Raw genomic sequence first — 17626 nt, forward strand, 5'->3', positions numbered from 1 at the left:
TGCTGCTCCGTCACAGAGTTCAGAGACTCAATTCCACTAAAGGGTCTGTGACGGTCCGTCGTGCCCACGACGATCCGTCCTGCCATTCCGTTACGAAGTTCAGAGAGTCGATTTCAGTACCCAAATTTCAGAATTCTAAGTATTTTGGAACGAGACCCCCTCGACGGCCCGTCGTGCCCATGACGGTCTGTCGTGGGTTCCGTCGACTCAGATAGTTTTTCCAGAAATAAAATCCGCTGCTTAAAACGACTAAACAGGTCGTTACACAAACGTTCCTTATGCTTAACTTTTTGTTGAGTTTTATTTGTTCTGATTTCTTATCATAAATAGGTTTTTATTTTAGGAAAATTTTTGGATTGACTAATCTTTTTTTGGCAGAAAAAGGTTTTGGACTCTATAAATAGAGACACATTCCTTCTAACTTAATCAGCATTCACAATGTAGTCTTAAAGGCTTTGAGAGTTTTGGTTAGAGGGAGAATTTATGGGTCACAAGCTTGATACGTTATCACTTGTGTGAACCTCCCATGTATTCTGAGTGAATTGGTTGAGGTTGTTTCTCTCTGTATTTTGTACTCTCATATTTATAGTGGATTGCTCATCTCCTTTGTGGATGTAGGTCGATTGACCAAACCATGTTAAATCTGTGTCTTTTGATATATTTCTCGTTATCTTCTTACTCGTGGTCTTTTGAGGTTTGCTTTGCTAGCTTCCGCGTTTACACCTGCTTATTTCCGATCCTAAACACTTTTTATATTTCAAAATTAGTATTGGACTTCTTCTGTATCTCCTTGCGGTTTTGGAATTTTCTTTAATAGAAAATTATTATACATTTTATATACAGTTAAAATAATTTTTCATTTATGTATATATTGTAGATACATAATTCTCTTTGAATAATTCGTATGTTTATTTCTTCTTTATTAAATTTTTCTTAGTGAAAATTCTAACTTTGTTGTTGATATAGATGACAACTTCTTTTTAATTAATAAAAGTATACTTTTTATATAATTATTATCTAGCAGTGTAGCACATAGATAGTACTGAAACAGTGAAACTCATGTTTAATTAGGGTTTGCATTTGTTAATTATGCGGTGTCACGTGAGATGAAAATGTAGTTTATTTTTAGCTTAGCTAGATATGGTTTTGTATTCAGTAGTAAGTCAAAAGTGTGTATGAAATGCAAGTTTGGGAGTAAATAATAAGTAATGTGTGTGTACGTATACTGAGTACTGACTAGTTTTGATAATTTTTAAGGGATATTTACAAATTAAAATAGTAAGGCTAGTGAGACATATACTTACACCTACAATACTTTCCTAAGACACGTACCTCTCTGGTCCATACACCTACACTATTTAATTCTCTCTTTTGTGTCATAAAAATATTAAAGGCTAGGGAGGGTCACTCTCTATCAAATATTAGAGTCCCTTCTTAGACATGTAGAGTATATAAAAATAGAATGGTTTAGAATTAGTAATGTTAAGATTAGTTATATTAAATTATTCTTTATTTCGTGTTTGGTTAATATAAATATATTATTTTTTTATGAATTAAAGTTTTGTTTTACAAGAGTTAATTTTATTATTTTTTAAAGTTGAATTAATTCAAGATTTGATTTTTAATTAGATTTAGAGGTTCAAAAACTATAAAAGAAAGATACTATAATTAAGTTGTAATTCTACTCACATTAATACGAGATGAAAAAATACATGTATAAGTATTGGTCAAACTCTATTTGATATGAGCCCGAGAAAAATGAAACGTGATAAGTAAAAACGAATTGAGGAAGCACTATTCAACATTATACATTTGCATGCTACATTTTTTATATTATTTTATCCTTTGACTTTATTTAATTTACTGCTTTGAAAATTTTGTAGATGATAAATAATGTTTAATTTACTGCTTTGAAAATTATTTTAATGAATTACTTGTACATAGTTTCTTTTTTAGTTGTCGCTAATTACTTGTCTATTCTGACAAATTAAAAAAGGATATTTATTTTTGCTTATTATACTCTCAACTAATTACTTCGAAAAAAATAAAACTTCTTAAAAATATTAATTATTTAATTAATGCATTTCACAATTAATAGAAACAAAATGATAAAATCACTATGCCAACTATTAATTTTTTAATAAGTGTATCAATTTAAAAATAAATAAATAATTTGGAACTGACTACTACTTCCTCCGTCTGGAATTGTTTGTCATGTTGCGCTTATCCAAAGTCAATTTGACTAATTTTCAAAAGTTGAATCACATTAATTCGATATTTTAAACAAAAAAATTAGATATTCTAAAATTATATGAAAAGTACTATAAATTATAATTTTTTGCATATTAATAAGATGAAAAAATATATCTTAAAACGTCAGTCAAAGTTTTTATAATTTAACTCTAAAAATAAAAATAATTACAAATAATATCGGACGGAGAAAATAATAAATTAGCTCAAATAAATTGGCACACATTTCCCGGCCAAGTTGATTAGTACTCCACTTAACATCCTCCCTAGGACGATGACCACTAGTGATGTGGTGGCTAGAGAAGGTTTAAAGTTTCATTGGACGATAGAATGATAGACTACTACTAGTCGTTGGATTGATTTAAAAGTTGATTATACTGTTAAATTTATTTTTTATTTTTAAAAGTATTTGACAAATTAAATTTAAAATAAGTTAGAGAGTATGAGATTAAAAATAAATTTAAAATAAAAAATAAATTTGCTCCTACTTTTTTAATTTAAAAATCATTTCATCAATTAATTTTTTATTATTAAATTAAAAATTATTGTTTTTAAATCAATCCAAACGGATCGAAGTTACAACAGAAAGAGTATTAGTGAAGACTGATGCTCAACCTACAGGCTTTACACAAAAGAAAGAGCTTCATCTATGATGTACGTACGTGTGACACAATTTGACTCCACTTCTTGTAGATCACACTGAACCAAAAAGAAATACTTTTATCCCCTCAGTATTTGAAACTAATTACTTTAGTCTGACTTATTTGAATTCTTAAATAATTAAGTAACGATAAAAAAAAATGACTACACTTATACGTGCATGATTTATTCCCATATGTCAAGGTACTTATGAGTTCAATAGATCTTTTAGCAGCTATGTTTATACATATGTATGATTCAAAATTATATTCGTAAACTAAAAATCTTAAATTCGTCATTACAATACCTATTATATATGAGGTTTAATGGACGATACCTTCAAATTAAAAGTTATAAGCCTCATTGGTTTTGCTAACTTTTAATAAGGGATTGCATATATAACTCTAGGTCCCCCACAACTTTTAATTGCAGCAACAATATTCACCCTGGTTGGTTAATCTAACGGCATTGCATAACAACTTGTGCCCTTGTATTATTCCTCGTTACAATGTGTGGTACTGTAGTTGTACACGAACAAAGTATTGAGATTCATATTTATTTTTTTAATTTTTGATCATCGAAAAGATTCATCCTAAATTATAACAATAAATAGTAGAATCATATCTACTAGTGACCCATATAACCGATTTATTGTAGACATTTTCGTGAATAATTATTGGACCATGCAAATTAGAAATATTTTTTTCTTGGCTAAAGAAATAGATTAGTCAATCTCTTTATATATATACACGCACATTAATTCATTCATTTCAAGTGCATATCCGAATTTTTGCATAAAAGGGCCCTGAAAATTCACGAAAAGCAACTGGGAATATTGTACGTGTTAATTGCCATTTAGCCTACAAATTTTTAGTTTCCACTAGTAGTACTTCTTGATACTATATTTAAAATAATTATTTGATTTTTTTATGATATCCAATTGAGATCGAATTTATGTGTGATAAATTTTTATTTATCCGTTAAGTAGCTTTCTTAATAGTGCGGTGGATAACATTTCTAAGACAAACATGAAATATATAAGTACAATTGGAAGTCTAAATTTATTGAACTTAAAGCTTAATTTGTGTAAATTTCGAATTGAATTATCAAGAAATGACAAGAAGCTGATGTTATGAGGTACCAAATTAAATTAGGCAAAAACACTTTTCAAGCAGCAGAAAGTCAAGTTTCACCAAATTTAGTAAGCACAGTATCAATTAAGACATGATAAGGTCAAACTTATATCTTTCTATATATGGTTTGAAAATGAAGACTAATCATTGACTTGATTAGGCAGCTGCTGCCCCTTTTTGAATGTTCACATATAGCATCAATTGCTTACAAATTGTGAAACGAAAACAATATTTCAACAAATACAATCATGTAATTATAAGTAGTGATTGAATTTGTAAACATGAACAGATAAAAATGTCTATGCGGGCTTTATACGATACTATTAGTGTAATTTGTACTGAGGTCATTGATCGTGTTAAAGCTCTTATTCATAGAGGTGAGTGAAGATAGAAAGCACAAGGCGTAGTGATGTATTAGCCCCTTTATTGAATGATGTATTGAACTTGTATCATTCCCATCCGTCGTCTTGATGGCCAGAGACAGGTTTGCTAGTCTTCATTTGTGTCTCATTCTGCCCGCCATCCTCCCCTGTAATTTCTTCGAGTGATCTCCCTTTTGTCTCGGTCACCAAGAACGTGCAGCAAAATCCAACCATATTTGTAACAGCCAACAGTATCATAGCTGTCTTGATTTTATGAACATTCCCATCTTGTGTATATTGTTGTATCCCAAATGCACTGATCATTGCCCCTGCCTTTCCAGAAGCTGCGCTCAACGCGTGGCAAGTGGATCTCACCCTTGTAGGGAACAGCTCCGCGGGGAGCACAAATGTGGTTGAATTGGGGCCGAAATTGGCAAAGAAGAAAGTTAAACCATAAAGAGTAGCGAATGTCCACTTGTGTTCTTCAGTCTTTAGGTAATCGTATTTGACTCCAATGATCGCCATGAAAACAGACATCATGAAGAACCCCATCAATTGTATTCTAAACCTTCCGATTTTTTCAATGAAGAATACTGTGAACCAGTAACCAGGAAAAGTACCAAACAAGGCAATCACAAACATGGCACGCGATGTCTCAAACATCTCCCTCAAGGCGGATATTGTGTTAGCTTTGCTAGTGAGTCCCATGACTGGAAATATATCCTTTTGTGTGAGGTTTTGGCTATAGAAAGCTATGTCTAACAAGAACCAAGTACTCATTGTACCAATCAAATGAAGCCCGTGGCGTTGGAAAAACTCATTGGAGAGTAAAGAATACTCATTAGCTGCTTTAAATTGAGCCAATTTATCACTTTCTGCTTGAATTTCAATATCAAGTACCTTCCCCATGTTAATCGCGGCTTGTTTAGCATTTCCTTCAATCATGGCAGTGTAACGCCCTGTTTCAGGCATCTTCATGCGCCAATAATAGGTAAGAAGAGCTGGAAGAGCTCCAAGCATCAACACGATCCGCCAAACATAATCTGCCTGGGGCTCCGTGGACAAAATTTCATCCACATTAAATGGCTTCCCTTCATACCTCATCAAGAACAATTTTGAAATGATCATCGAAACGAGCCCTGCAAAAATGATCCCAACTCCTTGCATAGCGAAAACAGCAGCAATGAACGCCCCACGAGTTGCCTTGTTAGCGTATTCAGACATGATGGTAGCAGAAAGAGGATAATCACCTCCAATTCCAAATCCAAGCCAGAATCTGAAGAAACAAAGTGTCCCTATTACACCTTTCGCGCTATACCCAAGGGACAACCCCGAGCAAAGTGCACAAAGGACCATGAGAATTAACGTAAGTCCATAGACTTTCTTTCGACCAAGTTTGTCTCCGAGCCAACCAAAAACAAGCTGGCCAGATAGAGTACCAACTAGAGCAACTCCAATCACCCAATTGTTTGCGACATGAGGCAATTTTCCAGGGGCATGGGTAGTTGGGTCGTAGTAGTACAAACGGCCTAAAAGTTTTGAGATAGTAGTGATACAGAACAGATCATATGCATCAGTGAAAAATCCCATCCCAGCAATGATAACAGCAGTGACATGGTACCATTGGGTACGCGCTGTGTCAAGTGCATTGAGCACTACAAGATTGTCTGAGGCCATGTTATTTTATTTTCTCGTGTTTGATGAGATTGGTTGATGTATGATCATCTCTAAATTGCTCAACGTACGTATATATAGACAGTTGTGTGATTAATTAATTGACATTTAAGCCTAGTTTCTGTATCTAGAACAAGAAATTCCCTGATAAACTATTGGAGAATATCCTTCTTCCATCTTTGCTTAAATCAATAATATGCCTCCAACTCAACGCCGCCACAAGAAATTGAAACAACAATGTGATTGTGATGCTTATGCTTTACAATAGATTATGCATTTAGGCAATCAATTTGAGATACAGAATGCGCCAATAGTTGTTAATTGACCACTTTTATTCTAAGTTATCAACATAATATGTCACTATAGAATCATGTGCGCATGCATCTTCATGCACAGAATTACTACTTATACACTCTAGTGACACAATTAATTACTAAAACTTCATAAATGTTACTTATCTCTTTGTTAGTGAATATAATTCAACATTTTAATGTTTGGGTTGCTTAAGTCCAAAGATTGCCCTTTCAGCCGGCCTAGACATTGAGATTTTTATTGAATAAACTTGATATTAAATTTTGAATCGAATCTTAAGTATGTGTTATTATTTTGAGTTATCAATCAAGTTAAATTATTGGTTAATAAAATTGGATTGATGTTTTAGTTGAAATTTCTGTTTTTAAAGTTGACAAGACGATACCCATACTTTTTTGGTCCAAAGGTCTACTAGAATTACTTGGAGACCAAAATACCTCCAAGTCCTAGCTTGTGCTTATATTACGTGGTTTTTATAAAACCAAAGAAAAAGAGGAAAGTGAAATGCATAGAGTAACTCATTTTTTTTATAGTGAACCGCAAGTCTTCCGCATAAAAAGGAAGTCTTCATTTTCAAAAGATGAGCCACAAGTTTGCATACCTCCACGATTGTGATCAAAGCTTGAAATTCTGAATCTTGTTTTTTTTTTTTTTTTTGAGAATTGGGGATTTGAAATCTTGATCCTAAATATCATATCTAGATGTTAAATTAAATGACATGATTATATTAGGTGTTCAAACATAAACTAATTATTAGCCTCTACCAGCATCACATAATTAGATTTATTTGGTATGTCAAATTACAAAATTAATAGAAAAACAGAAGAAAATTTGAGTTTATTCATCTTTACTACTTAGCTAACAACATTTCAATTAACATTTTTCATTTCTTTCAAGATTTTACAAACACAAAGAAAGTAATAAAGTAAAAAAAAAATGTGTACAAACATCGAAAAACTTTAGGACCACAAGTAACAGCTATATATGTGTAGAGTTATTTCCCAAAGTAGCTAGGTTGAAATCTATCATCAAAAATCTTCAGAAAATCCAAATGTACAGAACATTTTCTTTTCATTAAATGGGCAACTACAAGTCTACAACTAAAGACAAACCAACAAAAGCATTACAGGAAAATTTGTCAATATTCTTCAATACCACAATTTATTTATATCTTTAGCAAATATACTTAAAATAGACAGGAGGCATGGTGGTCATGTTTTTTTCTTTTTTTAGTTCATCAGTATGCCACTTTCTGGAGTATTATGTTTGTTTATCTTGGTATATATTATGAAAAAGGAAAAGAAATATGATTACATTGCATCAATTTCAAGAAGCCAAAAATAATTCATTTGCAATGGTTTGAGAAATGTAAAAATGTAAGAGTTCAATTGGTGGTACCAATCGGCATAAAGAGAATGGGTTACACATTGCCACTGAATCGTTAATCAATTTTATTAAAAATATCATAAATTAATATATATATTATATTTATATTTCACTTTTTTATATAAATATAAAATTTTAAAAGAATAATATTCGATCAAATCTATAAAATCCATCTAGCTCCGCTCCGTGTATAAAGTAGAACACATCCTAGAAGTATACCTGTTAGTTAGTGAGGCACTGCTTATTTGCGTTGGGGCAATAAAAGGAAGTTGTTGAATTGCTGCGCATGACAAGACAATTGGATGGCTTACAATCATCCAACAATTATGATTCCAAGTTACAAAAGTACTCCTTCTTAGCCTGACTTTTTTTTTTATATAATTTAAAATAAGTAATTTTTTTTAAAAAAAATTCAAAACAAGAACTTCTTTTTAAAGAAATGATAAGAGATATATAAATAAAAAAACGTTCCTTATGCTTAACGGTTTATATTTCAAAATTAATATTGGACTTCTTATGTATCTCCTTCCGGTTTTGGAATTTCCTTTGAAAGAAAATTATTATATATTTTATATACAGTTAAAATAATTTTTAATTTATGTATATATTATAGATATGTAATTCTCTTCGAATAATTCGTATGTTTATTTCTTCTTTATTAAATTTTTGTTAGTGAAAATTCTAACTTTGTTGTTGATATAGATGACAACTTCTTTTTAATAAATAAAAGTATACTTTTTATATAATTATTATCTAGCAGTGTAGCACATATACTAAGTAATGTGTGTGTACATATACTGAGTACTGACTAGTTTTGGTGATTTTAAGGGATATTTACAAATTAAAATAGTAATGCCTTTTTTTTTTTTAATCAACTTATGTAAGTTAGCACCATAGTAAGGGTTGATATCAAAATTGTCAGAAATCAGGCAATATTTTGTTTATGCACATTCCGAAGGAGCATTGAGAAAATCCTCCTTATTCTCTCTCTATCACTTATCCTTTCTTCTCGTTCCTTCTCTTCTTTATTGCTGCAGATTTCTTCTTTGCGATTTCATTAGCCTGTGTAATTCGTTACCAGGAACCACTTCTAAATATTGTTACCTATGCTTTAGTCCCATGACTACCAAATCAAATTAGCCAATATCTAAAGGTTCTGTATTGTCTTTTAAATTTTTAAGTCGATAGGAGGTAAATTCATTCATGCATAAGACATGTAGTCTTTTTTTATAGGTCAAGTGATTATGGAACAAAAGGCCAACCATTTTTTTCACAAAATGTAAATACTTTTTAACCCATATATCACTTTTCATTTGATAGGCAAAAGGAGATAAAACACTTTGGGAAGGAGTAGGACAGGAGATGAGACAATACAAAATTAATCCTCCGCCAACTACAACGCGAAATGGTGAAGGTAAACTACTATACGAATTTCCTTGCTTCATGAAGCCCTTATTCTGGAGGTGACATCTCACTTATTAGCAATACTTATCCTATATATGCATCTATGTATAGTACTGCTGAATTTGATAAACTTGCCAATGTTATATGTCCTGGTTTCAATCCCATCCATCGTCCTGACGGCCAGAGTCAGTCCTATTACTCTTCATCTGCGTCTCATCCTCCCCTGAAATTTCCTCTAGTGACCTGCCTTTTGTCTCCGTCACTAAGAAGGTACAGCAAAATCCAATCATATTTGTGAATGCCAAAAACAACATGGCTTTCTTGATTTTGTGAACATTTCCGTCTTGCGTGTATTCCTGCACCCCAAATGCACTAACCATTGCCCCTGCCTTTCCAGACGCAGCACTCAGGGCGTGGCAAGTGGATCTCACCCTGGTAGGGAATAGCTCCGCGGGGAGCACGAATGTGGTTGAATTGGGACCAAAGTTGGCAAAGAAGAAAGTTAAACCATAAAGAGCTGCAAATGTCCATTTGTGTTCTTTAGTCTTTAGGTAATCATATTTGATTCCAATTATCGCCATGAAAACAGACATCATGAAGAACCCCATCAATTGTATCTTAAACCTCCCAATTTTCTCGATGAAGAATACTGTGAACCAGTAACCAGGGAATGTACCGAGCAAGGCAATCACAAACATAGCTCGCGATGTCTCAAACATTTCCCTCAAAGCAGAGATGTTCTTTGCGTCGCTAACAAGTCCCATGGTCGGAAATATATCCTTCTGTGTGAGATTTTGGCTGTAGAAAGCAATGTCCAACAAGAACCAAGTAGTCATTGTACCAATTAAGTGATGTCCATGGCGCATGAAGAACTCATTGGAGAGTAAAGAGTACTCATTAGCTGCTTTAAATTTTGCTAATTTTTCTCCTTCCGCTTGAATTTCAATATCAAGTACCTTCCCCATATCAATGGCCGCCTGTTTAGCATTTCCTTCAATAATGGAAGTGTAACGCCCTGTTTCAGGCATCTTCATTCGCCAATAATAGGTAAGAAGAGCCGGAAGAGCTCCAAGCATCAACACGATCCGCCAGACATAATCCGCCTCAGGCTCCGTGGAGAAAACTTCATCAGTAGCAAACGCTTTACCCCCAAAATTCATAAGGAAAACTTTAGATACAATCATTGAAACAAGCCCGGCAAATATGATCCCAACCCCTTGCATAGCGAAAACAGCAGCAATAAACGCTCCACGCGTTCTCTTATTAGCGTACTCAGACATGATGGTAGCAGAAAGAGGATAATCTCCTCCAATTCCAAATCCAAGCCAGAACCTGAAGAAACAGAGTGTCCCTATTACAACTTTTCGACTATAACCAAAAGATAACCCCGAGCAAAGTGCACAAATGACCATCAGAATCAATGTAAGTCCATAAACTTTCTTTCTACCAAGTTTATCCGCGAGCCATCCAAACACAAGTTGACCAGTGAGAGTACCAACAAGTGCAACTCCGATCACCCAATTGTTAACACTATGAGGCAATTTGCCCGGGGCATGGGTAGCCGGGTCGTAGTAATACAAACGGCCTAAAAGTTTAGAGACAGTGGTGATGCAGAAAAGATCGTATGCATCGGTGAAAAATCCCATTCCAGCAATCACAACAGCAGTGACATGGTACCATTGGGTTCGAGCTGTGTCAAGTGCATTCAGTACTGTAAGATTATCTGAAGCCATGTATAATTTGATTTTACTGCAATTGTGATTTGATCGAATTATTTTGGTTGATTATATATTAACTAAATGACGTTGTTAACTAAGTTTATGTGGTTGGAACAAGAAATTGAAGTATAATTACCTACAGAATATCCTTCTTCTTTGCTTAAATCAAGCATATGCTTTAATCAACCATAATATTGGGAGCTGAATTACTAGTGTTTCGATAAAATAGACAAGTAAAAAATAAAATTCTATCTTGATTACAAGGGTCAAGTAAAAAATGACATGGAGAGAGTGTACTAGTTTGAACATAATAAGCGAATTTCAAAAACAAATAGAGAGTTTGGATCAAAACTAATAGGTGTTGTTGCCATCAATTTTCACTTACATATCTCAACTAGATTTTGTTCATTTTAGACACTTCATGTTGAATTTTACTGTGTCATTTTGACACTTTTTTCTGACTTGACATATTGTGTGTTGCACCCATTTTGAGCACGTGAGAGGTTTTTTTTTTTGGATTTTTTTTAAAAAAAGTTCCTTCGCTCTTCTTCACTTTTTAGCCCTATCACTTATTCACCTTCCCCCATGAAAATTCATGATTAAAAAAACCTTACAAAATATGGAAAAATAAAATAAAAAATTATCACACTAATTTTAAAAATGTTTATAAGAACAAAAATTTTAAAAATTATCACACAAATTTTGTTAGAACAACACACATTTTTTTTCAAAAAAGTTAGAAGAATGTCATATATAATTTTCAATCAATTCACAAAAAAAAACTAAAATCTAATGATTTTTTTTTAAAAAAATTTGGAAGAAGAATCAAGAAAATGGTTGTAGAGTTGGGGAGGCAAAAGAGAAGTAAGACAGATGCCGTAGGGGTGGGGTAGTATAAGATGGGGTAGTATTTATTTATTTTTGCTGAAAATTAGTTGTTTTTTAATAATTTATTTTGAAATTATTATTTTTACATTAAATGTCACATGTCAGCTTTTAATTAGTCATCATGACATATCATCCGCAATTTTAGCTGATTGTCAAAAAAGTGTCAAAATAACATAGCGGACCCTACTTGAGATGTTTAAAATGAACAAAACCTACTTAAGGTGTCTAAGTGAAAATTAATGTCAATTTTAAGGGGCTGCCGATGGGTTCAGCCTTAGTTTTATTGAACCCATAAAACATGACAAGTGGTCGAGAACAATAACTATGATAATATTTATTTTAATATAGACATAATACATAAATGTGTTTTTTAATTTGATTTCATTTCACATTTATGTCCACCAACTTTAGGTATGTAGTCGACAATTAAATTTGCAGAAAGTTGAATAGGTACACGCCTTATATGACATCCTACATTAGCAATTTATGTCCTACATGTATAATGTCACATCGGACTCATGTGTCTACTTACTCAGCTTTATACGAGGGCCTACTTGTTTAGACTCAAAATTGGAGGGCATAAATATAGCTATAGTATATAAACATGACCCTTAACTTGGCTTCAACGAGCAACTATGTCCTCTAACTTTGAATGTGCATAAGTAGACACTTAAACTTGTATAAAATTGAACAACAGATACAAGTGTTCTATATGACATAATACACATAGGATGCCATGTAAGTTACAAAATTGTCATGTAGGGTGTCATGCAGGAAGAATGTGTCCATTTGCTCAATTTTATACATATTTAAGTGTATATTTGTACATATCTAAAATTAAAGGTCATAGTTGTCAATTGACGCCAAGTTAAAAGTGATGTTTATATATTATGTCCATAAATATAAATGAAGCTAAATTGAAGGGCACGTAATTATGCCTTTAATATATTATGTTTTAGTGGTTAATTCCTTTTTAAATATATATAAAGAATTTCAGTACTCATTTTTTGTCCAATTATTGTTGCATATATTAATGTATTTTGCTCAAAATCCACCAACTTAAAATTGTAAATCCATCAATACTTAAAAGTATAATATAAACTCCAAACATATTTTTTTTTCTTTATTAAACTTTATATCTAATCAAACATATTACAATTTTTTGGTGGCAGTATAACTGTTTTGGGGTTCATTAATGCTCACCTGGGTAGTGTGTCATCCATCCAGCTTCTTTAATCATTCCACAATTTCATCTTCCTTTTTGCTACGTCCATCATGAGGTTTACTTGCTAACTGTTACGGTTGTAAGAACTAATGGAAAAGATTTGTGACTAATCATTAAAAAACTTAACTTCTTTTTTTTTTTTCGTTGAAAGCTTTTGATAGAATATGATAGAATCGATAATTCATGTTTTGATGATAGACAAGAAGCGCAAATAATCAGTAGCAAATGTACGCAGCAAAAGAAGCCAAGCTCGAGTCCAAGATCGAGTAAAATGGGTCAGCCATGTAATCAAGAAAATAGAGTTATTTGTCAAAGCCAAAAATAATATATTAAAGGTATAAGTTGATACAAATAAGGAAAACCTTAAATATATTATTAAGGAAGGAAGTTGTATATAATAAGGATTGTACTTTAAAAGGGAATCCTTGTTTAAACATAACTTTCTTACCTTATTAGTAGGGATTGTACAAGGCAAAAACTCTATAAGAAGCACACGAGGCAGAGAAAATATCCACGACTTCACGCAGAGAACAAGGGAGAATTATTCATCAAATTGAAGTCTTCAAGGTTGATAGGATTACTACGTTTAAAACATTCTTGAGTGAGAAGGTTTTATCGTGTAGAACTATTTGTCTTGTTTTTGTTCTTAATTGTAATTTACAGTTTATTGTACAAAGGGTGGGTTTGGCTCTTTGTAGGGTTGAGTGTTAGTGAGAGTTGTAACAAAAGGTGGGTTTGACCTTTTGGAGAGATCGATTGGAGTCAATCGAGGGAGTAGTAGAGATAAGACTTTTTGATTATTGAGTTGTAATCACAAAATCTTATAGTTGAATTAATAAAACGAGGTTTTTCCTTCCTTGAGTGAGGAAGGTTTTTAATTCAATAAGTGTTTGTGTCTTTACTCTGTCTTTACTTAAAAGCAACTTACACGAACCTGGTTCGTGTTCTGGGGTAAGGTTTCTTCAATTGGTATCAGAGCAGGTCTTTTCGTTAAAAGATTCACACCTTGAAAAGACTCAATGGCAGCACCACCTACCCCACAAGAGGGAGCTTCACAAACACGACCACCACTGTTCAATGGCAAATATTATGGATGGTGGAAAAATCGTATGATGGACCATCTTATTGGCGAAAACCCTGATCTATGGGGAGTAATTCTAGATGGCCCAACCATACCTATGAAAACCGCAACTGATGGAATCACCAAAATCCCAAAGGAAAGAAAAGAATGGAATGTTGAAGACAAGCTTGCAATCCAAAACAATGCCAAAGCCAAGAAAATTTTGATCTGTGGCATAGGACCAGACGAATACAATCGAATCTCGTCCTGTCAAGATGCCAAAGCCATATGGGAAACACTACAAACAGCTCATGAAGGAACAACGCAAGTCAAGAAGTCCAAAATTGATAACTTGAACAGGCAATATGAGCTGTTCAGGATGGCAGAAGGGGAGACTATTCAAGATATGCACACCAGGTTCACCTCCATCATTAATGAGATGTACTCCTTGGGAGAGATAGTTCCTAATGGAAAGGCAGTAAGGAAACTCTTGAGTGTCCTTCCTGAAACTTGGGAAAGTAAAGTCGAGGCTATCACTGAAGCCCGCGACCTAGACTCACTGGCCATGGATGAGTTGATTGGTAATCTCATCACATACGAACTCAAGAAAAACCAAGAAAAGGAAATTGGAGGAAAAAGGAAGGAAAGGAACCTGGTTCTAAATAAAAATGCATCAGATGATTTTGAAGATGAAAATATTGCCCTCATAACCAAAAGGTTCACCAGAATGCTAAAGAGAGGGCAGACCTTTCAAAAGAAAACTTCTCAAAAACCATCTGAAAACACTAAAGACCAGGTTTGTCATAAATGTGGGAGCCCAGATCACTTCATCAAATTCTGTCCACTTTGGGCTTTAGAGCAGAAAAAGGCAAACTTTGAGAAGGTCAAAGACATCAAGAATGATAAGTACATTCCCACAAACAGAAGAATGACCAATCAAGAAGCGGATCTTTCAACGAGAAGAGCCTTTGCCGCTATGGGGGACTTATCTGAAGAAGAATTTGAGGATGGAGGGTTCGAAAATCAGTCACTACTTGCAATAGAACAATCAAATAAATATGATTTTCTTGCACTCATTGCTGAAACAGATTCTGAAGATGATGAAGAAGATGACAAACAAAGCAAGGTAAGTTTTCATCACATCAAAGTAAATATTGAATCATATTCTAAAAAGGAACTAGAGTCTTTATTGAGTACTCTTATAGATGCATATCAGTCTGTCAATTCTGAAAGAGAACAAGTGATGGAAAACTATGCATCTTTAAGAGAAGTCAATGACAATCTTGAGAAACACAATCACTTTCTTCAAAATAAATTAAAAGAACAGATTAAAATCTCAGAGTTAAGTCACAAGGGCAAAAACTCTGCTAGTGAACTTCAATTAGCTCTAGAAGAAAAAATAAAATTGTTAACCATAAAATATCAAGCTTTAACAGAAAGGAATAGGTTGTTACAAGAAAATCTTGATCATACCAAACTGGATCTGGAAAGAAATCTTAGATGGACCAGGTCCTCTGAAATTTTAACTCAGATTCAAGAAAAGCAAACCACTAGTCGAAGTGGGATAGGTTTTAAAAAACAGAATAATCTTGTGTCACACACTATTCACATGTCTAAAAGTTTATGCACTCATTGTGGAAACTCAGGTCATTTAAAGAATCAATGTAAAGCTTTATTTGAGGCTTTTCAGAAAAATGTTAAGTTCACCAAAAAGGAAAAGACTGATACGGCTAAGAACCTGGTTCGAAATAAAAATGCTCCAAATAAAAGGTTTTCTTATTTGCCTTTATGGGCTAGAAGAAATCTTATTCATCCTTTTACTCACATAAAGGGGCCCAAGCTAATCTGGGTTCCCAAGACTAATCTTTGACTAGTGTTTCAGGTGAAGGTGAGAGGGAAAAGGCCAACTTGGTACATGAATAGTGCATGCTCCAAACATGTGCTAAAAATGGTAGAAAATTTCCTCTCGCTCTTTGATTTTCAAGGAGACAGTTTATTCCTTGAAAAGGATGAAAAAAAAAAAGTTGAAGAAAGTGACATGATATCAAACATCTTTGATGATGCAAATTTAGGGAACACTGCATATGAACCTGGTTCACAGCTAACAATCATTGATGCACCTGCAACATGAATTACTACTAATCTATGGTTCTGGAGATTGGGGGAATATTAGAGCAATCGGGACAGTAAGAGTATGGCACACCTTTAGGGGGAACTTCGTTGTGTGAACATGGTCCTTGTTATTCATTGGAAGGTATTGAAAATTGACAAGGGTTGGTTCTCTGTGAATCAGCTTGAGATTCATTTGATCTGGGAGAATATGATGATGCGACATTCTCATGAAGGCCTTGAATATGAAGAACTTGAGAAAAATCAGTCAAAGCATGGTGTTATCGAAACAAGTTGATGCATTATCATGATTTCCTTTAATAATTGGCTAGTAAAAGAATAATCTTACGCTTGAGTAATTATACAATGAATATCTGCTAACTCAACCTCGTACTGTAACAGGTACACACTCAAGTCACATCTCAAACAATGCTTAGAAAGTTTGCGGATGTTATCTCTTCTTTTTGCTAACACCATTAAGTAAGTCATGAAGAAACACAAAAAAGGGGAACCTGGTTTCTCTGTAATACTCAGGTATGTACCATCCTTTTTCAATGCATTAATTTCCTGAGTGTGGGTCAAACATAAGCACTAATGAACCTGGTCGATCATCAAAAATTCAACTTTCTTAAAGATCACCAAGAACCCTCTTTGACAATAAGCATCGTTCAATCTCAAACTGCTCTAATGATGAAAATCTCAGTATTGAAGTCACTCATGCTTTAATTTAGGGGGAACCCTGCTTTATCACCCACATCTGAACCAGGTTCACAAACTCCAAATTGATATTTCATCCATTCCAAGTGTATAACTTGTCTATCTCTCAGGGGGAACAATTCTCACAGAAATAAATTGTTGCTTGCTTTCATTATTGATAAACACATCTCTTTGTGCACCAAAATGTGATGAATCTCTTACTAGTAGTTGGTACTCCTTCAAAGTTGTCATCAAGAAAAAGGCTATCAAAAAAAAAAAAAGAGAAGAAAATCATGGAGAATGAAAATGTTACGGAGTAGAGTTAAAAAAAAAAAAAAGGTGATGATGTATCTCATGTTTCTCGTGATGAAATTTCACATTCTAAGAAAACTGATCAGAATAAAGAAGCTGGTGCACAATGGGCATACTGAAAAAATTATCAATGGCAGTAAACATCCCTTTCTTCCTTACTTTAGTAATCTTTGTCCCAATCCTTATCCTCAAATTTTATACTCTTTTGACTCTTTGATGTGCTTATGTCTGTCTCATACTCATGATATTATATGTTTTTGATTAAGGGCATAAACTGGTACATATTTGTTTATTTCGTTTCTCATTGAAGATCTTAATTGTGTATGAGTTTAAGATGACTAATATCCTCAGATTAACTAACCATTTTGTTAGCAGAAGTGTACTTGAAAGTGTTGCCCAAGTGGCTATGAGTTAAAAATGATATTGCACTCATTGAATGTTATTCGAGTTCTTTGGTT

General features: G+C 33.4%; 2 protein-coding genes and 1 pseudogene across 3 annotated transcripts; 1 reads left to right on the plus strand and 2 right to left on the minus strand.

The window, feature by feature from the left end:
* Positions 1–4300: 4300 nt before the first annotated feature.
* Positions 4301–6109, minus strand: LOC107022772 (annotated as a pseudogene). The gene has a single exon (XR_001457141.2). The product of XR_001457141.2 is annotated as an inorganic phosphate transporter 1-11-like (transcript).
* A 2971-nt stretch (positions 6110–9080) lies between these two features.
* LOC107021907 (inorganic phosphate transporter 1-11-like) lies at positions 9081–10910 on the minus strand. The gene has a single exon (XM_015222620.2). The coding sequence runs from the start codon at positions 10891–10893 to the stop codon at positions 9316–9318; it is 1578 nt and encodes a 525-aa protein (XP_015078106.1). The 5' UTR covers positions 10894–10910; the 3' UTR covers positions 9081–9315.
* Positions 10911–14735: 3825 nt separating this feature from the next.
* LOC107021728 lies at positions 14736–17137 on the plus strand. The gene has a single exon (XM_015222434.2). It carries the CDS (start codon positions 14779–14781, stop codon positions 15919–15921), a length of 1143 nt encoding a protein of 380 aa, XP_015077920.2. The 5' UTR covers positions 14736–14778; the 3' UTR covers positions 15922–17137.
* Positions 17138–17626: the final 489 nt, after the last annotated feature.

The sequence above is a fragment of the Solanum pennellii genome, chromosome 6 (assembly GCF_001406875.1).
Source record: "Solanum pennellii chromosome 6, SPENNV200".
Taxonomy (NCBI): domain Eukaryota; kingdom Viridiplantae; phylum Streptophyta; class Magnoliopsida; order Solanales; family Solanaceae; genus Solanum; species Solanum pennellii.